The sequence below is a fragment of the Nelumbo lutea genome, chromosome 5 (assembly GCF_056320005.1).
Source record: "Nelumbo lutea isolate HS-2025 chromosome 5, American lotus-T2T, whole genome shotgun sequence".
NCBI classification, from domain to species: Eukaryota; Viridiplantae; Streptophyta; class Magnoliopsida; order Proteales; family Nelumbonaceae; genus Nelumbo; species Nelumbo lutea.
The window spans coordinates 31,554,189-31,573,674 of record NC_142688.1 but is presented as its reverse complement, the minus strand read 5'-3'; the positions used below and the strand labels follow the sequence as shown (position 1 = coordinate 31,573,674).

Sequence of the window (19,486 nt, the reverse complement as noted above, 5' to 3'; positions counted from 1 at the left end):
CCGATGAGGATGTATAATCGATATTAACAGCCATATGAGCATTACCCCTTCTGTTTCTCAGTTTTGCTGGAACTAGATGAGGGTGCAACTTCTAACATGTGTCATACAAACACAGTGGGGACCACAGCAGTGGGGTTCTCTACAGAGATGAAGATGGAAACATCATTGCTCTGTACTCCGGTCCTGTGGAGCAAGGTGATGTGGCAAGGTCAGAGTTTCTGGCCGCAGCATACGGGGTTGAGAAGGCTAAAGAGTTGGGCATTAATAGATTGATCATCGAGGAAGACTCAAAAACTGTGATAAAATGGTTGCAGAAAGGGGAAGGGGTGACATGGCAGCTGAAGAATGAATTCTGAAGATTTAAATGGTTGTCAAGGGACATGACAATCCAGGTGGGATGGGTGAGGGGATCAGCCAACAGTTTGGCTGATAGCTTAGCAAAGCAAGGGGTTCAAAGAACACATGTTTTGGGCACATTTGTAATTCTGTCTTGGGTCAACTTCTAAAGTTGGTTTCTTTCACAACTTTTTGTTGTATCCATAATTTTTCTAATTAATGAAATCACTTCCGAGTTATTGGTAAAAAAAAAATCAAGAATGTTTGAAGAATTATACTATTTCTGAAGCCCACATTGAAGATGTTGTGATTAGAGAGGAGGTTATGACAGTGATTGTTGGTCAAGTTAGAAAAATAGAAAAAATGTGGACTTGGAAAAGATTGTGGGAACTGACGTTCATTTGAGCAAATTGTTGGCGTAGGGAGCAAGAGTGAGGAAAGTTCTAACACAGAGTTTTTGATTGGTAGAGGGCTATTGTTAGGGTTGTTTTTTGGGTGGTGTAGGGAGCAAGCTTTAGATCCTTCGAGGGGTTTGGTTTTCGATAGCAAGAGTGTTGATATCTATTCATGTCCAAGAGTGAGGAAACATGGAAAACATGGACTGATGGACCCGTGGAGGGGTTTGGTTTTTGATAGCAAGTTATTTTGTATTCAAAGGGGTTTGGAGGGCTTTGGTTCATTGGGTTGTAAGTTCACCTTATCCTTTGTTGTGGGTGATATCTTGTCACTTTTTACCTTCATTTATTTCAATATTTTTTTCTTTTTTGTTTATCATTAAGAAAGGTAGACAAAAAATAATAATTACTTTAATACAGTTGGATCTCTCTAAGAAGGTAGTTCTGTACAAATAGTCCCTGGCTCCCTGTTTGCTCCAGAGAAAAATGGTTTTATGCTAATTATAGTCTATATTAGTTAAAAAATATTCATAGGCAGCAAAACGTACCGAATTCCCTTCTTTATTTGTCTATAAGGACAAACATAAAATGGAAATTTGGCTCCATATATTTTATTCGTAGTTCCTCCTACTGTTTGACTGTTTAGAGATCTTTAGAACACCTAACTATCAAAATCTGCTAAACTATCTAGAGCTTGGTGATACACATTCTATTAAGGTAAAACAATTTGATATTATTTTTTTTTTGCCACCCATAGTTCAGATAGTTGGTTACTGTTTTAATATAGTATGTTTCTGTTGAGTTCTGAGAAATCTCATCAGGTTTTGCTATTTACAGTTCAGGACATTGAACATGATCTTGATGCTCAGGCAGATGACTGGTACATAGCAATGGATGCATTGTGTGAGGTTAGTGCCTTGGCAATCTTATTTAAGATGAGGGTAGATTGTCTGGTTTAATCTGCAAGTTATAAATATAATTGTTTTCATCTTCTAATGTCTGGTAGGCTTTTCTGGTTCATACTATTATACTCTGATGCCTTTTCTTAAAGAAATGTTCTTGAGACTTGGAAAATTGTTTATATGTTATATGCAGGTTTTGCCATCATTGCAACCTATAATTGTTTATTTTCCAGATTCTTCTCAGTGGCTCTCAAGGGCAGTTCCCAAGTCTAAACGTAAAGAATTTATCCATAGAGTGGAGGAAATGTTTGACCAACTATCAGGACCTATTGTTTTGATTTGTGGGCAAAACAACGTTGAAACAGGGTCGAAGGAGAAAGAGAAATTTGTAAGATTCAAAATGTTTTCATGAGTAATGCATAAGTACCAAAATATGCTCCTTATTTTATGGATAACAACAATTTTTATCGAGGTAATAATAAATTAGGTTTATATACAATATGTTGCACATCCCATGTATATAGGCTGGCAACCTGCCACCTAATCCAAATATGTAATTGCAAGTGAGCTCAAAATGGTCTATCCATGGTTAACCCTTGTTCGGCCAAGGTGTCAGCCAAATTGTTTGTCGATCATGATACCCAATTGAACAATAACTCCAGCTCCCTTGCTATCTGTCTTATCCCCCTCATAATGTGTCAGCTTCTTTTCCTGTTTTTTCTTTTCCTGGTACAACAGATAATAATTCAGCTCTTGTGGAGTCTCCTTGACCAATCAGTCCCAAGTAAATAGCTAGGATGTTGCCTTGCTTGTTTCTTATTACTCCCACTACACTTGATAGTCCTGAATTTCCAATGCTGCACCCTTCAAAATTTAGTTTTATATGGTCCTGAATTTCCAATGTCCCACGTGTGTGCACATGAATTTGTTCTGTTATTTTGTGGTGTTGGATGCCTGTTTTTAACACTTCTCCTTTATGATTGTTGGCAGACAATGATACTCCCTAACTTTGGTCGGCTTGGTAAACTGGTAATTCTTTCTGACCTCTAGAGTAATTCTGTATTGATGTCTTTTATCATGACTTTGAAATGAAAAAAAAAAAGGATATTTAATTAGAAGAGCATAAGCAGTATTGATATGCTTTAGCTGTTCAATCCTGATTGAGGGGTTGTACTAATGGGGATAAGGGAGACAAGATATAATGATATTAAGATTTGGAACAACTCAAAAAAAAAATTATTTTTAACTTTTTGGAAGGATAGACTAAAACAAAGCTTTGCTAATCATTTTTATTAATTGCTTATATATCCCAATACACTTGAATTGTGAAAGTTCTGGTCAACCTACAACTTATGAGACCAACAAATCCTTTATGGGATTTCTGTTTTTTCAAGTTATTTGAGTTTTTAAATTAGAGTTGTAGTGGTTTTAGAACTTGTTTCCTTATTACAAATTGGTGTAAAACTTGTAATGCGCCAAAAAGCAAATCTTTAGAGATTGTTTAGAAGTTTTAGTGAGTTTTGATGTCAGTCAAACTATAGGCATTAGCTGGAGGGTCCATGTTGCTGCTTAAAAAAGGAGCCGAGTTTTAGTCAGTTTTGGTGTCAGTCAAACTATAGGCGTGACTGTAGAGTGATTAACATTCCTTAATTAAGGAATTAAGTCCTTCAAAAAAATTAAGGAAACAAGTCTTTGTTGCTGCTTAGAAAAGGGCTGTGAGAATTGGAATACAACTTCGCCTTTGTTCTTTTTTATTTATTTTTGATGCCAAATTTTCTTGATTTGCTGATTCTTTCGACTAGGTGTTATGTGCTGATTCCTAGGTTGTATTTCCTTTTTTTTGCATGTCTAGCCTGCATTACCTGATCTAGTGTTATTGCTTGTTTTTTTAGTTACTGTGCTTTATTTGTGCTGTCTAATTTAGGGAAAATCTTTGATACCAGAAAGACATGGTACCAGAAAAGCTTTGACTAATCAAAGCACCCCCTGTGAATTTTGATTAATACCACCTGATTGATCACCTCTTTTGTGATACCAGCTGATTGGCCGTAAGCTTTTCTGATAGCATATCTTTCCGGTATCATAGTTGAAAGACCTGAATAATATAAAGGATTAGCAAAGTGCTGCTTATTAATGATTGTTCTTGCATTACACATGCCATCCAGTATAATGTTCATGTTATATTTGTTTACATGCCCATACATATTTGATTGAAATTATTGATCTGTTCTACTACTATTATTATGTGTTACATCTAATGCTAAATTAGAGAAGTTGCTGCTATGCCTCATTACCAGCTGAATTATTTTAATTATTTGTCATCCGTGCAATTGTGCATGTTTTTAATGTTATGGTTTTCAATTTCATGGTGTTTTGTTTTATGTTTTGACAAGTATATAATCAAATTTAATTTGACAGCCTCTCTCGTTGAAGCGACTTACAGAAGGATTGAAAGCTACAAAGAGATCACAAGATTATGAATTATATAAACTCTTCAGTAATGTTCTCTGTGTTCATCCACCGAAGGTTAATGTTCTACACTACCTTTATAAATCTATTCAGGGAATGCTATTACTTTTTGCACGTTTTCTTGTGTGTTATTTCCCCTATGGTAGAGCTAGTTAGCATGTTTGAGTGGCATCTAGTTTTATGCTGTTCAGTTATGAATGCATGAATATTTTTGGTTTATTTGGTTCTTTTTCCTTACCAAGGAAACTGAGACCAACTGAATGGATGCTACAATTATTTAAGCCAATGAACTTATTGCCTTAATTTTATTTCCAAGTAATGTGAGGGCATACACTTTTTTTGTCGGTGTAATTTTTGTTGGTTGTATTTTGGATTCTTATGTCTTATTTTTGCAAAGTCATTTGTGCATTATTAGCTTGACTATAGGGAATTAGGAGATCATCTAACATTTACTGTTTTACAAGACAAGTTGTTCTTCATGAGTGGACATGTACCAACTTATATGCTTATACACTATATTACTGATTTCCTTTCTTTTGATCAATAACTGTATCATGGATTTCCTTATTCATTTATATGATGTCAAAGCACTAGTTTATAAGCTAGTTTTAAGCAAAATTCTAAAATTTGTTGAAAATCAGATGTTTATATAACAGCAACCTAAGATACCTAGATGCATATAATAAAAGAATGGAAGAGTGACAGGAACAACAGGGACAACAATTTCTTATTATATGGATTCTATGGATAATGAGTCCCATCCAAGAATGATGAGAGTATGGCATCCCATCCAATATATTAAGAATTGATGGTTTATTTAAGTTTTGTGCCTTTTTAGTGTTAGCACCGCTTAGAATGTGGTAAAAACCAAGCATGGTAAGATTTGCTCCAGTATCTATAACTATATAAGGAATGACAGGATGGTCACTTTTTTGGTCAGATACCTTGATTCTGTTTTCAATCTTACCCACCATCTTTCTTTCATTTTCCAATTCTATAATATCATGTCTTACCTCAGTATGTAATTATCCTTGCAATATGGATAATTACTAAAAATGCCACCCTGATACACTGGAAAAAGGTTTTCTACTTGGGTCAAGCAAGAGTCTTACATGACCTTACCTGTAAAGTGCCATGTAGAGGAATGTTGTGGTAGAATTATCCACATGTTCAATTATCCTAACCTTGTATTGAACTTTGCTCACTTGATAATAGTCATCTATAATTTTTAATTAATGCGCAGTTCATGAAAAATTGACTAGCTTGAACACATGGCTAAGCCTTGTGGTCAAAACTTCTCCATGAATAAAGGTTAGGGGAGGAACAAGGGGACTTCGTTTGAGCTTCTCATCCATATCATCAAGGCTGGATATTTGGTTACATGCATTTCTTAACAATACAAATATAGAGGTGATTCTGAATGTAAATGTTAGAGGGTCCTTTACTCGGGCCCAATTAGGTGGGAGATTCATTAAGGGCAGAAGTAATGGCCTTACTTCAAGGTTTGAAATTGGCGAAGCAATGGGGCATGCAGCAATTAGAAGTGGAAGGAGACTCCAAGCTGGTAATAGGGTGGATGCAAACTGGAAACCTGGGAGTGTGGTCTCTTAGACAGCCTCTAAGAGAGATTATTAGCTTAGCAAGGGAGATTGGGGTGCACTTTAATTGGGCAAGAAGGTCAGCAAATGGAATGACTGACACTTTTGCTAAGCAAGGAGTTACTAGGGAGGCTTTGTTTTGGGCCTGTTTGTAAGTTTTTGATTTTCTTTGTCCATCCTTTTTTGTGGGTGGTAAGCCTGTAATCTTTTTAATTATCTAATGAAAGTTACCGTTTCCTATAAAAAATGTAAATGCTAGAGGGCTGGATACTCCTCTAGCTTTGGTGAAAGTAAATGAAGTTTTCTGATGAAAAAGTAAGGAAACAATCAAACAATAAGGCAAAAAGGAATTGAATGGATGTAGGGGGTGTTGAGAAAACACTAGTCCATCTGTAGGGACAAGAGGCAACTGATTCAAGTGCCAACATCAAGGTTTTACTTCTGCGAGCATGTTGGTTCTTACTTGCTACAGGGGTCTGTGTTTTTGTGTGTGGCTTGGCGAAGGGAGATTAATGCATGTGCTTGAGGTTTGCAACGTTCAAAGTTCTTGGTTCTCTTTTGTTGAGTGCTCTGTTTTTTTTTTTCCAGAATAGGTAATCCCTCTTGATGGGCATGAGTTTTGGTGTTCTTGATGGGTGTCTTCTTGAGGGACATGAATAATTGTAAGGAAGTATTAGCTCTTTGGGCTGTGCTTGTTAAATGTATCCTTTTTTTGCTAGTTTTGGGGAGCCTTTCTGTTATTAAAGACGACTCAACAATGTTCTAGTATTCCACAAATTTTGGAAGCTTTCCTGAAATGGTTCGTATTTGTTTGGTTGACTGAAATTTTTACCAAATGCTGAATTCTAAGTTTAAACATTATTGCTATCGAAGGAAACAACAAAGGCCCCATTCGTTTACCGGTAAATAAGCTTGGGAAACTTGGTCAATGGGTATCTTTTTCCCATTGACCAATTTTACAATGTTCTTTTTGCATTTACTAATGGGCCCCATGGTAAATAAGCTCCGCTTCCCCGAGTAAAACTTACCCTGTGGGTAAGCAACTTTCCCCCTTGGGGGGAAATTTTATAAAACATAATGGAACAACTTGTCCCATTTTTAAATTAGCTTTTTATGGGTAAAAATGTCATTCTGTTACTTACCTGGGAATCCTGGAAACCAAAAGAACATGGGTAAGTGCACTTAGCCAGGTAAATGTTACCCAAGAAACATTTACCTGGGTTAGTGCACTTACCCGGGTAAGTTATAAAGATTCAAATGAATGAGGCCAAAGATGAAACAGACATGATATGCTTGTGTTTCTTTTGCAAACTAGAGATGACAGCTAATTTCCACCTCTCATTCTTCTACTGTAACTTCTTTAATATGTGAGATATGCTTCTAAGTTGTTTATACATTAAATTTACTGTTCACAGCTGTTTATACTTTTTAGGAAGAGGAACTCCTGAGAACATTCAATAAACAGATTGAAGAGGACAGGAGAATTGTGATCTCACGGAGTAATTTATATGAGTTACATCAGGTAAGGAGATGCTTCTTAGCATTCAGTTGATTGGCAAGTAAATGTTAATCTTTATATTCTACTTGTTACATAGATTTATGGATACCTTTTATCTCAAAATCTGTTTCTAGGTTTAACTTATGAACTTATCTTTTGGGTTTATTTCTTGACTAATTGTGAAATGCAGGTTCTAGAGGAGCATGAGCTATTGTGCATGGACCTTTTACATGTAAATACTGATGGTATTATCCTGACAAAGCAGAGTAAGAAACTAAGTGGCCATCGCTTCTTCATGTTTTGGATTTATGTACTTCATCTTTTAAGTTTCTTGAATTTGATTGCTGACAAAACAATGGTGCTTTTTTGGAATAGTATGGGTTGGGACAAAGTTTAGGTGATGATCTTGATAAAATATGGTAGATACACCTGATGGGGGAGAGGGGATCCAGTAGGAGACAAGGGAAAGCCAAATAAAATGCTTGGGACTCTCCAGAATGATTTCCCAAAAATCCAATCCTAGTCCTTAATAACAAATAAAGGGCAAAATGGCTAAGTAAGGATATGAGGGGTAATTCTGACAAATGAACATAAGGATTCAGAGAATGGTTACAAATTGTTACTCTAATTATTATAAACTTTGATGTACTTCTCCATACCACAGAAAACAGGTCATATTGTTTGGAAGTGGATCTCCCAAACAACTTATCAAATAGATCCTCTGCTCGTTTCTAATATTCCAAGGAGAATGGTTCCATCTTGCAATGCTATAACTCTTTCTTCCAGTTCTCCTTGGATTTCTCTCCTCTATCTGAGGTCTACCACCTCCACAAACCAACGATTTGATACTACCATTTTATTTCTTCCTGCTTTGGAGCCCCACTATATTCTTCAACTTGCTGAGGTTATTATTGGAAAAAATCTGATGCTAGATATGGAAAATCTCCTCATTGTCTTAGTTCTATAGCGAACTAAAGCAAGTTGGTGAACAGTGACTATCTTATTTATCTGTTAAGGCGTTAACCATATGAATCTCATCCTTGAAATTTAAGTGTTTTATTACTTTTATATGAATCATGTAAATCTGTATTCACCTTTGTCATGTGTTATGCAGAAGCTGAGAAAGTCATTGGTTGGGCTAGAAATCACTACTTGTCAACCTGTATTCTTCCTTTAGTAAAGGGGGAAAGGTTAAATGTGCCCCGTGAAAGGTAATAACTCCCTTACTTTTAAACCATTTACTACTCTTTTGTAGTATAATGTTGAAGTTGATTCCTGTTATGTTTCATGCAAAGCCTGGAAATTGCAATCTTGAGGTTAAAGGAGCAGGAGATGATATCCAAAAAGCCTTCACAAAGTTTGAAGGTTTGTATTTTAATTGGATCTTCATTACAAAACCTATACTTGGATGAGTGAATGGTGTTTACTGTGCTTGCCAATAACATGTACAACTTAAGGCAGGGCCTTGCAAAGGATGAGTATGAGAGCAATTTCATTTCAGCGGTGGTTCCTCCAGAGGAAATTGGGATCAAGTTTGATGATATAGGGGCTCTTGAGGATGTGAAGACAACACTAAATGAACTCGTCAGTCTCCCAATGAGGCGACCAGAGCTTTTCTCTCATGGAAACCTATTGCGGGTAAACTGTTTGCTGTCTTCTTTTCTTATCGTTTTGTGTTTTTTCCTTGTAGATATTTTTAGCTACTTTTTTGTACATCTAGGAATGATTATTCTAGCTTAGTTACAATTCTGTCAAACTGGTTCCAGCCTTGCAAAGGGATATTATTGTTTGGCCCTCCAGGAACTGGGAAAACCCTTCTTGCCAAAGCACTTGCAACGGAGGCTGGAGCCAATTTTATAAGCATAACTGGTTCAACGCTTACATCAAAGGTACCTAAGAAAGTTTTGATTTCTCTGGTGATTTCAATTTAAAGCTATTCTAGATGCATATTACCTATATCAATCCTGTTGCTGTTAATTGGTTATGACTTGTGAAAGAAATTTTCATATACATGTGTTGATGTTACATTTCTAGTTTTTTATTGGCACCATGAGTTGTCTTGAAAAAAAAGATCTTGATTGTTTTTGTTGTGCATAGGTATATATTAATTGTTGGTTTTTTTGTCAAGTAGTGGTTTGGAGATGCTGAGAAGCTTACGAAGGCTCTATTTTCCTTTGCTAGCCGCTTATCCCCTGTCATTATATTTGTTGACGAGGTGAGTAGTCTCTGTAATAATCTTAAGAAAATTTTTAATATCTAAATTGCATAGTTTACAACACTTGTTTATGGAGATATGTGCCACAAAAAGGGGGAACTGGGGAAGCACCTTTGGCTGTGTTTGTTTTCAAGTGCAAAAATGGACCAGGTTTAAATTTTGCATCTGCTTCATGCTTTCTCTTGCTTTGTTTTGCACCTCTAGGGGTTAAAATTTACACTGGGACCACAATATTTTCATCTCCATCAGGTGCAAAGTTTGCATCCGAAAAAGTAATGCAAAATTGTATTCTACTTCCATTTTACTTCCATTTTACTTCCATCTTATTTCTCTCCAACAAAGAGAAACAAAGGAAATATGAACTAAAAGTAACCAGGATTTCACTTTACATCCTGCACATATTACCTCAGCAAAATGGTGGTGGCTGGTGGATTTTTTTTCCTATTTGAGTCAAGAATCTTCAAAATGACAGGTTATTTGGTGAACTAAAAGATTCCACCAGAAATTATGCCTTATTTCTTTCTAGAAAATTTATTTTTTCTTTTCAATTTAAAACTAACAACTAGTGTTACAAAGAGCAGGGTCCAATATATGGTGTTATTGTTGATAAGGCCATGGACCTAACACTGTCCTGATTCATGGGAGTGCTTAACTATCATATAATCCAGTTTTAGCATGCCATTCCTGGACATGGATAGAATAGAAGTGGTTTTCCAGCATAAATATATTTGGTTTCCCACCTAAACCTTTTGCTTAGATATTGTAGTTTCTTTGTTTCAGATTTTTTCCTGATTATGATTGCATAATAATTGTAGTCTCAACAATGTAATGCTTATGCCATGCTTGGCTACAATATTCTTCACTAGTTATATTCTAAAGGTAGGTTGTCTTCTCTGTCATTGAATCCATTTAGATTGATAGTTTGCTTGGTGCCCGTGGTGGAGCTTTTGAGCATGAAGCAACTAGAAGGATGCGGAATGAATTTATGGCAGCTTGGGATGGACTAAGGTCAAAAGACAGCCAAAGAATACTCATCCTTGGTGCCACAAATCGACCATTTGACCTTGACGATGCTGTTATCCGTCGCTTGCCAAGAAGGTAATTTGTTTACATTTTTCAAGTACACCCCTACAATATAAGACACACATGTATTGCACAAAGCTGATAAGCATAGCAGCCAGACTCACAATTTGGTAGGTCTCATCTAAGTTGTAGATTGTATTGGTTATTTGGATTTACAGTATTTTCTGTTCCATTGGTATGTTGATAAGAAAGGCTATTGGGTTACCCAATGTTGGTCCCAGCTATCTGCAGTCTTGGGAGGGGGAGTGGATTGGATACAGACTTGACGTTTGGCGTTTCTTTTTTGCACAAAGTGGTTAGTCTTAGAACTGAATCCATGTTCTCATGCTTGTCAGTTCGAGATTTTACAATTACACCAAACAATGGTCCCATCATTTGATATGTCTATACATGTTGGTGTCAAGCATGTGGCGATTTCACATGACAGAAATTGTTGGATTTTGAAAACCCTGAAAATTGGATTTAAGAATTTTGTTGATTGGGTGATAAATGAGTGGCTTCATTAGTCAATTAGTCTTGTGTTGGATTACATAATGGTTTTGTTCAGAATTATCCCACACAATGTTAGGATAGATAATCTATCAGAATTAATTTTTGTTGCATCAATGATGCACAGATTAAATTAAAGGGAATCAGAAGTATCTTTCTCAGTCACTCTTATCAGCCAAAACTTTGTTTATTTCTTTCTCTTTATTTGGCCCACACCAGGGGATGTACTTAACTTCATGAGTGTGATCATATGCTCAAAGCTAAAAGATTTCTGACAATATTTGGTTCTGATGTAGGATATATGTTGATCTACCGGATGCTCAGAACCGGATGAAGATTCTTAGAATATTTCTTGCCCAAGAGAACCTAGAGCCTGGTTTTAAGTTTGATGAACTTGCCAATGCAACTGAAGGATATTCAGGGAGTGATTTGAAGGTGACATGCCAATGCTAGTACCTTTCTTGTAGAGTCATGGTTTGCATTTTTTTTTGTTGTTTTTTTTCTTCATTTGCTTGCATTTTGTTTACACCTTTTCTTCTACAGAATCTTTGTATTGCTGCAGCATATAGGCCTGTCCAAGAACTTCTTGAAGAAGAAAAGAAGGTAAGAGCCTTCGAATTTTTATGCTCAATATTAATGTCCTCAATAAAAAATTTACATCCAACCTATCTCATTCCACATCAGAGCCTGGTGCATAGTAAACATACAGATGTATTCTTAACTATAAACACAGAATACATTGTCTTGTTGGACTGGGAGATCCAGAATCCAAAATTTCGTTCTTGGTAATAGAAACAGTAAAGGAAAAAACATAAGTGAATGTTACTTGCCACCACCATTGGGTATTGGCTTAGGAAACCTTGTTGGTAAACGAGAAAAAGAAAGCTATGTTATAAGTGAACCATGGTTCAAAGTATCGATACGCCTCTGTGTATCGGCAGAGGTGTATCGACACTTAGATACACGTGTAAATACTTTTGTTTTAGTTTTTTTTAAGGTGTATCGGATCCCCAAAGATACGATATGATATGCCCGATACGGGGTGTATCGTATCAAGATTTTGAACCTTGAAGTGAGCTTCTTGAGTAAACTTAGTTCTAGTAGCACTTCTATTTGGGGGACACCTCCAAACATGTACCTCTAAGGGGTGTAAAATCACTGGTTCCTCCTTTCATATCAGATGAGCACTTTTGACTCAGAAGTCAGAAACAGCCTCTAGGGGATGGTTGGATCTGCTTCCTCCTTAAATCAACTTCTAGGCTTTACATCAAACATTACCAACTCAGTGTTTTCATTCCCTATGTTGGCTGCCATAGAGAAGTTCCAGAAACAAATTCAGATGGCAGTTGAAGCAAAGGATGAAAATACACAATGATCTGATGAAAGGCCTTGTCTAACTACTAATGGTGCTCTCAATTATCAAGAAAAAATAAACTACTAATTGGTGCCCTCAAATTTTTAGATGTGGTTTTGCAAAGAAATCTTGGCAATTAACTTCTTTTAGATCTATCTTACCCGGATGTGTCTGCATGAGAAATTTACCCCAAGAAATGAAGTATTTGACACGATATGGATGCATTGTACTGGTATCTGGGTATCATAGCTTCAGATGTGCTACTACGGAACCACCATGGCGTTCGACACAGTCATTAGCTTTGATCTTTACTAACATTTTGATTGTACAAGCATTTTAAAATTTGTTTGCTTTTCTCTGCAGGGAGGCATAAATAACATAACTCCAACTCTTAGACCACTGATTTTGGATGACTTCATTCATGCAAAAGCAAAGGTACATAAATTTCTTATTTTCCCTTCTATGCTCTGATGTTCTTAAATAATGAACCTTAGGAGATGTATATGTAGTATGTGTTTATTATATCTAGAGAAGTAGTTGTCCTTCCACCTCATTCGTTTAATTAGATAATAAATTATTTTTGTATTTAATGAAATTGGTAATGTGTTTAAATGCTTTCTTATTTGGTCGAGTGTTTTGAGTTAGTTGGATGAATAGAAATATGTCGAGAAATTTCAGTAGGTATGATTAAGGTTAGCCTGATTTACAGTATGAGATATTGGCATGTATTTTGGCCTTAGGTGATAGGAGGTGGATTAAGTATATGACTCTCTCTCTGTAGGTCCCAAATACCTCAATAAAAAGTGGCTAACAAAACACTTGGAAGCAAGAAAGTCCTCTGATACTCTATATTTGTGTGAAAAAGAGTACAATGGGGTCAACAATACACTTTACTGTGCGAAACAGAGTACCAGAAGTTGCAATGCTCTATTTTGCACTGCTCAACCTGAATACTGTTTTTTGCTTGTTCCAAAGCAACTCAAATCTTTACAGATCATGAAATAATAGTAACAAAAAACACATACAACCAAAAAAATATCATTACAACAAGGAACAAACACAAAATAGCGATTTTTTTTTTAATTTTTTAATATGGAAAACCTCTCCAACGTGAAGAGGAAGAACCACAAGGCACTAATTCATAAATCTCCATTATGACAAGATAATAGGAATACAAATCTCCTCTCTAGCAGCAGCTAATGGATATATCAAACATCAAGAGAAACCCTCTTGGTTCTACAATAAAAGAGAACTAAGAGGTTTTTTTGTAGTAGAGTTTTTTTGTTCAATTTTTGTTTCTCTTGGGTAGTTGGATTGACAATATTTTGATGAGATTTATTTTCCTCTGTTTCTCTTTGAATGTGTGTCTGTGCTAGTTTTGGTTTGGGGTTTTTGTTCTTTTTTGTTTCTTTCAAGTAGTTGGATTGGCAATATTTGATGGGATTTGTTTTCCTTTGTTTCTCTTTGAATGTTGTGGGCATATGTGTGGGTGTGGGTGCGAGTCCGAATTTTTTCTTCTTCCCTTGGGTGACTTGGTTACCTTGTAATTTTCTTTCTTCAATAAATTTTATTTTCTTACAAAGGGAAACTCTTCACCAAAATGGTGGTTAACAATCAACAAAATGAACCTCTCACCTCAAAGATGAATAACCACTATTGGAAAATGGAAATAACATTTTGGAGATGATTAACAACAACAAACCTTGCTGTGGATGCAACTTTGGCTCAGGTTCGGCTTTTGTTGAAATTTCAATTGGCTCTGCCCAAAGCAGTGTAAAATGCTTACTCCGGCCAACCCAAGTTGTACCCCTTTCATAGCAGCTTTCCTTCTCAAACAATGAACAAAAACCTCCAAGAAAAAACCCTGCCTTCTCAAGAACCCCAAAAGTCTCCAACGAGATAATAGGGATGGGAGAGTAAAAACTCCTTTTCTTTTCATTCATTGTCCATTTGTCTGTACTTAACTAGGTGTGGGCCCCACCTCATAAGGAGGGAGTCCCACAACCCTGTTAAATTCCTGATCCAAAATTTAGGTTGATTCCAAAATTCCAGGATTTCTTACATTAGCAAGCAGTAATTTCTCTGGAGACTCGATCAACAGTCCAAGAATACTCCTTCAGCAGTTCAGCCATGTCTTTTCTGTCTTTATTCCTTTTTCTTTCTGAAAGATGGAATTTGGGAATTTTCCATTGCAAGTTTAAAGATTATTGCCCCACTAGATCAAAGAGCTGTGCACAAAGTTCAAAGTAACAAAATATTGGAGTAATGCTTCCGATCTTGACCATCTGTTATTATGAGCATTTCCCACCTTCTACCAGAAGTTTAGTAGTTTTATATGTTAGAAGAGAAAACTAGGTGGTTTAAGCCATTAGAAGGTTTGGTTACATATGGTGATGAAAAAGAAAATAAATCATTTATATGGTATAAAAAGATGGTTAGTAGTTTGATGTATGACATTAGCTGATTTTGCATCCTACAACTGATTGAAGCTCTATTTTCTGTGGGTTCTACTATGGTGTCAAGATATATAAAGGTAACCTCAACCTCTCACTTTGTGGGAGCTGTCATTAAATAAGAAACATGCCAATTCTCACGGGGGGCATAGTTATTTTCATCTCATGAAAAAACATTTTTGCACACTAGCTAATTTTTTTTTGTACAATAATCTTATAATTTATGAACTTATGAAAAAAGTCCATTAACAAATGTTGGTCCCAGCTATCTGGGGTATCAGGAGTTGGGGTGCTCATAAAAAATCGAGCCAAGTCGATAAAATCGAACTGAAAAATCCGGTTAACCAAACCGGTCAGTTCGGTGCTTTGGAAAAACCGAAGGTACTGGTTTGGTTTTGGTTAACCAATATGAAAAACCGACAGTTAATCAAACTGGCTGGTATATATATTCTATATATTTTTCATAAATATTATATTATATGGTATTTATAATATAATATTACATATATTTATATTATATAAATTCAAAAAACTGAAGAGCCAAACCAGTCAACTGGTTGGTTTCTGTTCGGTTTTGGTTTATAAAAATAGCCCACGGTTCAGTTAGCCGAACTGTGAAAATCCCTTTTTTTATCAATAACTGTGGATTGAATTAATATTAAAAATATGAGAAAATTACAGGGCAAGGGGGCTAAAACATCTTAGCTCCCAAGAACAACCATTAAAGAACAAAATTCAACACAGCCCAAAAAATAGAATGTCTATTCACATCTTGTCTAGCTAGACCATCTGCTAAAGAGTTCACACTTTTTGCCCATTTGTTTTGGATTTCCATGTCCTTAGTCAACCACTTGAATTTCCTCTTTTCGTTACTGTACTTCCAAAGTCTAAGACTATCCTCTTTTAGCCAGTTTACCACCACTTCTGAATCTCTTCTATGATCAACTTGTTAATATGCATATCTTTGATTCTTTGTATCCCTTCAAGAGCTGCAAGAATCTCAGCTTTCAAAGAATCTCCCACCCCAACTGGTCCAGAATACATAGCTAACAGTTTCCCTTGTTCAACTCTTATTACTCCTCCTATTCCGGATGGCCCTGGATTGCCCAAGCTGCTGCCATCAAAGTTCATTTTAACAAAGTCATGGGGTGGGGGGATCCAACAAACATTTGAGGCCTTCCTCATTGGAACAAGTTCTGCTATCTCCTTCCACTTTCTTTGCAGCTCATCAATTGAGAATTCTACGAACAAAGCCAAGGTTTTCAGCCAGTGTATAACCCTAATGTGGATGACCTCCAGCATTGCTTCCAAACTTCTCTCCTTATCTATAAATATTTGTGAATTTCTCTCCTCCCAAATAGTCCAACAGACTGCAGCCCTCATACACCTCCACATAAACTTGGCCCTTTTTGTTGGCCGAAATGGCATATATGTGAATAGGCTTTGCACATTCGAAGGGGGGGTCCACCTGCACCCAAACAAAGAAGTACACTCCCAAATGATGTTAGTGAACTGATAGGAGATTAGTAAGTGATATCCAGACTCACCATCAGCTTTACAGAGGACACACCAGTGAGGACAAAAACAACTATTGGGTCTTTTTCTTTGAAGTAAATCTGTTGTGTTAACTCTTTCCAGAAAGGCTTCCCAACAGAAACTCCCAACCTTAGGAGGTATAGGATGACACCACACCTTTTTAATAGGGAAAGACAAGCCTGGAGAAGAAGAATGTGTGAGAGCACTAAAGAAAGAGACACAAGTGAAAGAACTAGAGGGGGTGAGAGTCCAAATTCTACTATCTACCTTTGTTGGTTCTAGGAACACCCCTTCAAGAATGGATAACAGTGATGAGATACCATCAAGCTCTATGTCCCTGATATCTCTTTGCAGGCCCAAGTTCCAACCGACCCCAGAAATAGAATTAGAAGGAACAATGAATGAAGACACCGGTTCATTTTTAAAAGTGGAAAGGGCAAAAAGGCTTGGGAATTGGTCTTTTAGGGAGGAGTCCCCAATCCAAACATGTTCCAAAAAATTAATGAGATTGCCTGAGTGCAAGTCATACCTGATCCATGGAGAGAACAAAGGTAGAATAGCTTGAGTAGCTTTCCAAGGAGATGCTCTTGTACTCCTTGCTAGAATGGAGTCCCATCCATTTGTTGCAACCCCATGAGTACTTTCCACTATCTTCACCCAAAGTTTGTCCTCCTCCAATGAGAACCTCCAAAGCCATTTCCCTAAAAGAGCTAAGTTCATATTCCTTAAATTCCCGATACCTAAACCTCCCTCCCTCTTACTCCTACAAACCATCTCCCACCACACCCTATGGTCCTTCTCCTCCCCCGGCTCCCAGAGAAAGTCTCATTAGTTTTTCTAATCTACTAGCCACCTTTGTCGGAATCTTAAAGATTGACAAAAGGTAAACAGGAAGATTAGCTAAAGTAGACTTGATTAGAGTGGTTCTCCCTCCAAGAGACAAATAGTTTTTCTTCCAAGTTGCTAATTTCTTTTCAAACCTCTCCACAACTAGAACCCAAAACTCACCTTTCTGAGGGTTATCACCCAATGGCAAACCAAGGTATATAAGGGACCAGTTTGCTATTGCACATTCTAAGATGTCCGCAGCCTCTGAGATCTCCCCTTCGCCCATATTTACCCCAACTATACAACTCTTCTCAAAATTCACCTTAAGGTTTGACATTTGCTCAAAAAGTCGTGTAGTGAGCTTCAAGTTTCTAATCCTATTAGGGTTCCTTGCTTCACAAAAGAGTATGGTCTCATCTGCAAATTGCAAATGTGTGAGTGTCACAAGCTCCCTCCCAACTCTCCAACCTCTGATTAAGCCCCTGGAATTTGCTCTATAAATTAGTCTCCCCAGAACTTCAGCTACCAAAGTAAATAAAAAGGAAGAGAGGGGGTCTCCTTGCCTAATCCCTCTCAAGGCTGGGAAGAAATCGACCACTGTCCCATTTACCACTATGGAGTAATGGCAGTTCATGATACAACCCAAGACCCATCTGCACCAATTATCCCCAAAACAAAAATTGGTCATCACCTCCATCAAGAAAGACCAATCCACCAAATCATAAGCCTTTTCCAAATCCAATTTACATATCACCCCTTTATCTTGGATCTCTTAAACTCCTCCAAGCTCTCATTTGCTATTAGAATCTGATCTGTTATCCGTCTCCCTTTCACAAAGGTTCCTTGATTATTTGCTATAATTGTTGGGAGCATTTCCTTATTCTGATGGACAACACCTTGGTGATAATCTTATAAAGGTTGTTGACTACGTTGATCGGTCTGAAATCCTTTGGGTGACATGCATTCCTCTTCTTAGGAACCAGTGCAATAAAAATGGAGTTCAACCCTGGGTTGATCACCCCTCTAGAGTGGAATTCATCAAACACAGTCCATAGATCTTCCTTTAATATCTCCTAGCAATCTTGATAAAAAGCCATCGTAAAACCATCTAGGCCTGGTGTCTTTGATCTATCCATAGAGAACACTGCCTCCCTTATCTCTTCCACTTCAAATTTCCTTTCCAACCAATCCCTATCCTCTATCTGCAAAGTTGGCCATTCCATACCCTTAATCCACACCCTACTATTTAGGGGTTTTCTAAAGATAGACCTAAAGTGATTTGCAAAAGCCCTTGCTATCTCTTTGGGTGGATATTGTAACCCCTTTAATCTCCAGACTTGATACAAAATTCCTTCTTCTTCTTCCACATGCCACCGCATGAAAAAATTTGGTATTCCTATCCCCTCCTTTAGCCATTTACACCTTGATTTTTGTCTCCAACTTATTTCCTCCTGAAGAAGATAATCCTCTAACTGTTTATGCAATTTCCATCTTATCTTTTTATCTTCTTCTATAAGACAACCCCTTTCTTCCTTGCCATCCAGGTCCTCAATTTGTGCAGTCACTATTTGCTTTCTTTCCTCTAATCTCCCAAACTCTAACAGATTCCACTCCTTGATTTTGCCTTTCAGATATTGGAGCTTCTTATGAAACCTCATTCCACTCCATTTCACTGTTGGATTGTTTTCTAGCCACCACTCTTTGACTTTCTTTATGAACCCCTGGTGTCCTAGCCACATGTTTTCAAACCTAAAGGGAGCAGGACCAGTACTTCTCACTTCCTCCCTATAGATTACAATAGGCCAATGGTCAGAAGTCACCCTTGGATATGCTCTAGAGTTTAGATTCCCCCAGTGTTCTTCCCAATCATTTGAGAATAGAAATTTATCCAGCTTAGAGCAATCGGGTTCACTTGGAGATTGGACCAAGTAAAACAGCTATGTGATAGTGGGATCTCTTTAAGCTCGTAAACATCCACAAATTGATTGAATTTTCTCATACTCAAGGTCGACATCCGCCTCAGACTATTTGTCTCTTCCAGGAATCTTATAACATTAAAGTCACCTCCAAGACTCCAAGGCCCTTCCCATATTCCCCTTATATCAGCCAGTTCTTCCCACAACTTCCTTCTCTCTCTGTAATCATTTGGACCATATACATTGGTAAGCATCCATTCAAACCCATCCTCCACTTGTTTAAACTTCAAGGAAATTGAAAATTGGCCTATTAACTCTTCCTGACCTATGAGTACTTCATTCTTCCACATTGTGACAGCACCCCCCACAGACCCCCAAGAAGGCAAAGCTGCCCAGCTAATCCCCTTGCCTCTC

General features: G+C 37.1%; 1 protein-coding gene across 4 annotated transcripts in view; it reads left to right on the top strand.

The window, feature by feature from the left end:
* LOC148851461 (uncharacterized) overlaps nt 1-19,486 on the top strand; it is a 48,588-nt gene that overhangs the window by 27,406 nt on the left and 1,696 nt on the right. For all 4 annotated transcript variants that reach the window (XM_088943766.1, XM_088943768.1, XM_088943770.1 and 1 more), the window contains 15 exons: nt 1,569-1,639; nt 1,827-2,021; nt 2,624-2,662; nt 4,052-4,159; nt 7,133-7,222; nt 7,389-7,464; nt 8,313-8,409; nt 8,494-8,563; nt 8,660-8,836; nt 8,965-9,087; nt 9,330-9,413; nt 10,327-10,511; nt 11,282-11,420; nt 11,529-11,588; nt 12,703-12,774. In XM_088943766.1, coding sequence (XP_088799892.1) covers nt 1,569-1,639; nt 1,827-2,021; nt 2,624-2,662; nt 4,052-4,159; nt 7,133-7,222; nt 7,389-7,464; nt 8,313-8,409; nt 8,494-8,563; nt 8,660-8,836; nt 8,965-9,087; nt 9,330-9,413; nt 10,327-10,511; nt 11,282-11,420; nt 11,529-11,588; nt 12,703-12,774 — 1,586 coding nt within the window. The remainder of the gene's footprint in view (nt 1-1,568; nt 1,640-1,826; nt 2,022-2,623; nt 2,663-4,051; nt 4,160-7,132; nt 7,223-7,388; nt 7,465-8,312; nt 8,410-8,493; nt 8,564-8,659; nt 8,837-8,964; nt 9,088-9,329; nt 9,414-10,326; nt 10,512-11,281; nt 11,421-11,528; nt 11,589-12,702; nt 12,775-19,486) is intronic.